This window comes from Austrofundulus limnaeus, unplaced genomic scaffold, assembly GCF_001266775.1.
Source record: "Austrofundulus limnaeus strain Quisiro unplaced genomic scaffold, Austrofundulus_limnaeus-1.0 Scaffold100, whole genome shotgun sequence".
Taxonomy (NCBI): Eukaryota; Metazoa; Chordata; class Actinopteri; order Cyprinodontiformes; family Rivulidae; genus Austrofundulus; species Austrofundulus limnaeus.
Genome location: NW_013952502.1, coordinates 1,039,877 through 1,047,046, shown reverse-complemented (window position 1 = coordinate 1,047,046; position 7,170 = coordinate 1,039,877). Strand labels below are relative to the sequence as shown.

Sequence of the window (7,170 nt, the reverse complement as noted above, 5' to 3'; positions counted from 1 at the left end):
GGGAAAAAAAACAGAATAAAATGTAAACTTTACAGTCTATGAAAAGCTTTGCAAAACCATTAAGCTCCACCATTATGGAGTCCCATGGAGACCAGTCTCATTTTCTTAACAACAGATTCATTCTTATACTATCTTCTCTGAGATTTCCCACTTCTTGTCACTACACTACTTCACTCCTACGCCCATTTGTTTACCTTTACAGTGACTCAAGCATGGGTTTTTTGTTGGATTTGCCCAAGTATTTGTTTACATTAAATGCACACAGCATTTCAGAACTGCATATAAAAAATCTGTAAAATTACTGGTTAACAAACTGCATCATTTGATATAATTACAGGATAATCTTTGATGTGTTTTTTTTATAATTTGATTATTTTATTTTGTAGTCAGTTTATTTTAATAGTTTTTTTGGGGTAGACATTTAGTTTTTCATTGATTAATATGAGTTTCATTTTGTGATACAACGGTCTGCCATAACATTACATGTTTTCCAGCTATTTAAAGCATTTCTGTTTCTACTTTCGCTTCTGTCCTGCGGTCTTCAGATCCCTTACGTGTGCACCGGACGAGGGGGCGGGGCTTTCAGTGTCACGTCATATCAGCCGCCGCGCTCTGATTGGCCGCCGCTTCTCACCCGACACAGCTGAGATTGTTTTCTGCAGAGGAAGCCCTTGTTCTACGGGCTCACCGTAGAATGAAGCAACACAGTGTGTTTACTAAAGATGATGTGAACAAACGACGGGACAGCTGTCAGGAAAACAAAGAGGGGGTCCTAGCTTTAGCATAGCTTTAGCCCACTGACTGTCCGTCCGAGGAGGAGCGAATGAAGAGGAGGGCAGCTTTCTGTTTGGATCAGACATTCAAGWCGTCTGGAGATCAAGGTAAGGACTGGGAATCGCGTCTTTTACCTTTTTATGTGAGGTTATTCAGATTTTAGATCACCATTTTAACAAACAATCAATCCATTATTGTAAAACTGGGGTATTTATTTGCCTTGAAACAGCGCAAAAGTGCCAAATGCCCAGACTCGAGGATCACTGCTGGAGCTGCTCTTGTTCATCGAAAGCTGAAACTGAGCATCCATCGGGGGCAAACCGGTTTGTATCTAAAGCTGAAGAGATGATGTCCATTATCACCACGGTGCTCAGCAGTGCCCGCGGATCCTTACACTACGGTCGGGTCACCAACCTGATCCGGCGGGGTCTCGTCCTGTTCACGGTGGGAGTCTTCCTCGCCTTGGTGCTCAACTTGCTGCAGATACAAAGACATGTCACCCTGTTTCCAGATGAGGTGATGACAACTTTATTCTCATCTGCCTGGTGGATCCCACCTGTCTGCGGTACAGGAGCAGGTGAGTCAGGACCAGGAGCTGATGTAAAGACTGATGGATAAAACTGTTTAGTTGGGTCTTTTTGCTAATTTAGGGGCAAAAACAAATGCGCGGTGGGAAGAGTCAAAATGAAGTTTTTTTATTTATAATATTAATAATGCATAATGTGTCGTTCATTTGCAGTCGACAAAATTCGGGGAAAGCACCTTTTAGCAGTATTTGCATTTCACGCTAAACTAAGCAGTAATTTGTGCCATTTTAAAGTAAATACGATAGGGTCACTACATGTTTTAATAATTGCTGCAGTTGACATCATTTGTAGTGTCTTATGGAAGAGCGATATCATTCGGCTTTATTGTGTTTTATATGTTATATAATCCCTCCACTTGCCCCTGTTTACGGTCATGTGTGGCAGTCAGTGGTCAAAAAACCTGCCTAGGTGCAGATGGTAGAGATTCTCTGCTTCTGATTGGCTAGACACTACGTGTGCTGAGCGTTCATTGGTTGGTGTCATAACGGGTGAGTGAAGGACCTCCCCTTTTCGAGGCTTAGAAACAGGAAGCGAGAGGAGGGGCGGGGAAAAAACATCCGAGTTTTGCTCCTCCTCCCATGTGCTGCAGGGCAGAAAACAAAGAGGAGATGAAGCTTTATCATTTTACTTCTTGTGAATTTGCGTTACTTTGTCTTGCAAGCGCAAAAGTTTTGTTTTGTGTGTGCTGACCAATTGTTTTACTTGTGAGAAAGTAGCTAGCTAGTTTACTGTACTCCTAAATCCACAGATGTATAGGTTTTGTTTTCAATGCTTCCTGTTCAGTTTTGCCAGAAATGAAAGAACATCTTGGTATTAAATAACATCCTTTGTTTAACATGGATAATTCATTTAATATTTAAGGTTTAAAAACAAAGCTGAAGTATGAGATGTTAGCTTGCAGATAGATATTTTTTAAAACAAACTCCTTAAATTCTTGTAATTTAACCCAGATTTACTGCAAATATGTATTAAAAGAAGAAGTGCTACAATGCAAACTTATCTAAAAGATACACAGTCAAAAAAATCTAACAACTTAAAGTGGAAAAAATGAGCAAATCACCTATTTTTGGCTTTTTTTCCCATCTAATACTGTTAGGCGTATCTGTGTGTATGAATGAGTCACTAAGTAAAGAAATACACACTAAGCAAATAATGTAACAGGATTTGTTCTGTGGTTCGCAGAATTTCTGCTTATCTTGTATAATTTGGATCTGTTTTTTCCCTTTCTCTTTCCCCTGTTAGCTGTTGTTGGCCTGCTGTATCCCTGCCTCGACAGCCATTTGGGAGAGCCGCACAAGTTCAAGAGAGAGTGGGCCAGCGTCATGAGATGCATCGCTGTGTTTGTTGGCATCAACCATGCAAGTGTTGTATCCTTTCACGACAGGTTCCCAAACACACGGCTTCTCGTAGTTGTTCCATTTTAATTTTGGCGTTGTTTAAAGAAAAAAAACAGGACGAGAAAACAAACCAGTATTTTGCCTCGGGTCGGGATYGAAGTAATTCAGCAGCACGCTTTACCCCGTGACATTAGGTACTAGTGGAACTGTGAGCCAGCCGGTCAAACCAATATTTGTAGAAGAACACAGCGTCATCCTGTTTGACTTTGACCTTAACTTATCACAACACAGAAACTAGACTTTGCCAACAATGTGCAGCTCTCCCTGACGTTGGCAGCCTTGTCTTTGGGGCTGTGGTGGACGTTTGACCGCTCCAGAAGTGGCTTTGGCTTGGGCATCACCACTGCTTTCTTAGCTACTGTCATCACACAGCTGTTGGTCTACAATGGAGTTTACCAGTAAGTCAGCAGTTTTCTTTACACATACAGTTTCACATGTGGGCCTGAAGATGTTCTTAAAAGATGTACACACTTCAAGTTATTTTTTATTTATTAATTTTTTTGTGTGTGTGTAAAAGTGCACTCCTGGATAAAATGCTCAGCTTCCAGAAATGAATGAAAACTACTTTGTCTTTTTCAGCATGATTTCACCTCAAACTATGAAATATAGCAAACTAGAGGACTGGGAAGATTTTTGAAACATTACATTTAGACTTTCAATCTGCTAATCCCAGAGTATTAAAATACCTGTGACATGCCTAGCCTTCAAATACATAAAGTCAAAGAAAGTATCTTCATATTTAAGAAAATTGGCCTAAAACACATGATTTAACCCATTTTGTCACATAACCGGCATATTTTCCTTTGAATTTGGCTCGTCTAAAGTGAAACAGGAAGTGACATCAAAGGGGAACTCTTTAAGAAAGAAAACTCTCTGGTCTTTGTTTATGAAAACAATATTTTTTGAACTCTGACTTTTCTTCATCTTTCTCTTATAGGGACTAAAATTATATAAAGAAACATCAGAAAAATCCCTGCTGTCTGTGTTGTTAGCCATCGTAGCAAAGCTCTGTTTACATGCAGACATTCCCCTTTGACATCACTTCCTGTTACTTCACGCAAGCATCTTAACCACTGTTCATCTCTGTGGTGTGAAATTGTTTTTGCAATATGTTATCCATGTTATCTTTCCAAAAGTGCATTCATATTTATCACAAAAATTTGATGCCACAGGCACTTTAAGCCGTACTCTTTTCTTTACTTGTTTTTCCAGGTACACGTCTCCAGACTTCCTGTACGTGCGCTCCTGGCTCCCGTGCATATTCTTCTCAGGCGGTGTTACTGTGGGTAACATTGGACGCCAGCTTGCTATGGTACGATGTGTCATTTTCTAATTGAAGGGCTAAACTTGTTTAACCGTGTTTTCAAAAGTCCAGTGATGTCACCTCAGGTCAAACCTGATATAATATTGTCCTCACCCTGGTCTAAAAGTAAGACAACTCTGAGTTAGAATCCATCTATAACAGCCATTTCCTGTCGGCATTGTGGTTGTCACAGTTGGCATCTTTACGTTTTCTATCTTTTTTGTTAGTCACTGCAGGTTTTAGTTTGCCATGTTATCTTGATTTTTGGCCTTCTCTGAGTAAACACTGAATCTCTGTTATATTATTGCATATTTCCCCACTTTATTTAGTCTAAAATACCTGTTAGCATTTATTCCCATTAGCATCTGCACGATTCTTACTTTATTTAAAAAAAAAACTCCCATCATCATCCTGTCTTTATTAGTAGTCGTGTATCCTGAGCCACAGCATTAGAAAAGGTTGCAGCGTGGTTAAAAATTTGTGCAAAGAGCATTGGAACCCCCCCTACCCCCACCCCCTTCATAATTATCTCATCAAGTGGGCTTTGATGTCTTCATTATGCTTCTGCCTGGAAGCCTCACCTCATTCTGTTGGTAAAATCAGGAGTCCCCTCTCTCCCTCGTTTTGACTCAGTGAAAGCGTGAAAGCAGATTAAGAGCTGTTGTTTTTCTCGGTCCCTGTGAGACACGGAGCCAGTCAGGACTCAGAGGACCAGAGGGTCATTTGTTGGTGGTGTTTGTGATGAGGGCCTGTGGAATGTTGGCACAAGTTTCAAGTCATGGTTCTTTTTTTTTTTCTCGTCTTTTGATGCTTTTTTTTTTTCTATTTTTTTTCCTAAGTAGAATCTGGTAGAAAATGGGGATTATTTTAGTCATTTTACACATTCTTTAGTATAAGTCAGTGCTATGCAAACAATTTTTTGGCAGATTTTTTTTCTTTTTGTGTTGCTCTTTATTTAGAGTTTATTAAATGGTGGTACATTTACATTTTCAACATTCTGGTTTAATCAGATTTATAGTCATTGTTTTAAAAATATTTCATTATGAATTAAACAAGAGAAAAACAGAGTACACCGTAATGTTTCAATTTTTTGTTGCCACAAAGGAACATTATTTTCTATGAAAGGGAACTGACATTAACATTTTAAATGAGCTAAAACATTAAGAGATTCATGGCTGCTTTTAAAAGCAGATGAATAATCTGAAAACGTCAACTTGTAAAAATGTCAACTCCCTCTTTTATATGTGTAACCGTCACTTTTTTATGCTTTTTATTTATAACAAACCAACTTAATATGTCGCTAACACAAGCCTTGTTTGTCCTTCCTCAGGGTGGAGGGGAGAAACCCCACATGGAGTGAACCGCGGGACAAAGACGGACATCGAGGTGAAAAACTGTCCAAATAGAAACCGTTCAGTTCTGTGAGGAACAAGAGGAAAAGACTTGTTTTGACTCCCATCCTTTGAGTCAAAAATGCCATCATCAAACGTGCCATGTCCTCTGAACCTCCTAGTGGCCAAACAGCCTCTCATTCTTCTTTCTTCTCCTTTAGCATTAAGACTTCTTTCACACAAGATGGAAGATTTTTTTTTTCTCATTTGAAGTGAACAATGGACTGGTTTTGTTTAACGTGTGTGTGCGCTCCTGAAGTGGAGGTATCTTAGCCTTGGCTGGAAAAGACCAGAAGAGACTGATGAAAAAAAATTTTCTTTATTAGTTTGAGTAGAGTAACAATCATAAAAGGGAAATATTGCTTGAGAGAACGCCAACACATTTTCTCTCACATACAGAATTGTATTCAGTGGCGTAACGGGGGAGATGGATTTTCCCACTTTAACCAAATTAAGTATTTATTTTGTAAGGTTTCACCGACCTCGGAGCAAATATATGTGATAATGAATGATGCTTTTTGAGGAAACAGTTTGGGAAATCAGCCGCTTTTCTTAAGACATGTTTTTTTTTTTTTGCTTAAGGTCCCTGCAACATTTGACTCCAGGAGTTTTTAAAGGAACTGTTGTCTGAATGTCCACTGATATGTAAAGCCCTGCTAATATTAAGCAGTTGCATACAACTTTTTTTGTTCCTTACTGGCTCTATAGCTTGCTCAACTTCTGTCAAAAGATTTTTTTTTTTTTGTGTACAAGACAGAAAGCAACAATATTTTAAAAGCGGTGGGGCATCACTTGTAACAGAAAGTTGCTGTGGATCCCGAGTTATTGCTTCTTGATGAGGACCGTTGTAGCAAAGGTGGTTCAAACTGGACAAAAATATAATTTAAACATAATATTTTTCCCCCCTAAGAGTAAGCAAGTAAAAGCGCTTTAGTTTCCTTTCCTTAATAAAGTCAGAAGAAAGTTTTCCACTGGTCCTTGTAGATCTTAATGTGAGTAAATACTCATGCAGAATTACTCTTTCCTTGCATCAGCGCTTATACGCTCGCAGAAGTTGGCCCCCAAGGAGAGAAGCCTGCAGCTGGGCCCCTCTTAAAGTTCCTTAATGTGGAAAGGCAGCTTTTTAACTGCGATTCGGTTTCTCTGCAAACGATAACACCAAGTTTGTTGCTCGTTTAGTGTAAAAAGCAGAAGGTAACATGTTGTTGATCTTAGCTTAGCATTTAGCCTGGAGTTTATTTTCTGTTCTGTGAACGAAAGCGAATGATTTCCCAAACTGTTTGAGCAGTTGTTGATAAAAGGAACGAAGAGTAACGAGGCGAATGTGTGAGTTTTGCTTTTCTGCAGTGAGTATTCTGGGCCACGTGAATATGAGTTGAATCACTTGTGTACACGAGGCTTTATGAAACGTGATGCAAGATGTTTGGTGCACATCATGAGAAAGTACTTCCTCAATGCAAAAAAGCTTGTATTTATCTCTGAAAAGTATCTGATTCAATCACAGCTGGCTATTTTAGGGACTAGATTCATAACTTTTCTTCTGTTTTAGTTCCAAGCGAGCAGCAGAGTTGTTAAATAAAGGTTGAGACATGTGCAGCATTACTCAGGAGGGAAAAAAAAGGTAAAGAAAATACAGATGTGAAGCGTTAAGACGAGCCACGTAGTGGTGGAAAGAATGTACCACAAGTATATCCGATTTTTTTTTTTTTTTTTTTTTT

The 7,170-nt window shown here is 39.1% G+C and overlaps 1 protein-coding gene across 1 annotated transcript; it reads left to right on the top strand.

The window, feature by feature from the left end:
• The first annotated feature begins 570 nt into the window (after positions 1-570).
• insig1 (insulin induced gene 1) lies at positions 571-6,937 on the top strand. Its single transcript, XM_014013352.1, has 6 exons — positions 571-881; positions 1,004-1,351; positions 2,604-2,728; positions 2,990-3,156; positions 3,971-4,070; positions 5,392-6,937. Exons 1-6 carry the CDS (start codon positions 824-826, stop codon positions 5,419-5,421), a joined length of 828 nt encoding a protein of 275 aa, XP_013868806.1. The 5' UTR covers positions 571-823; the 3' UTR covers positions 5,422-6,937.
• The last annotated feature ends 233 nt before the right edge of the window (positions 6,938-7,170 follow it).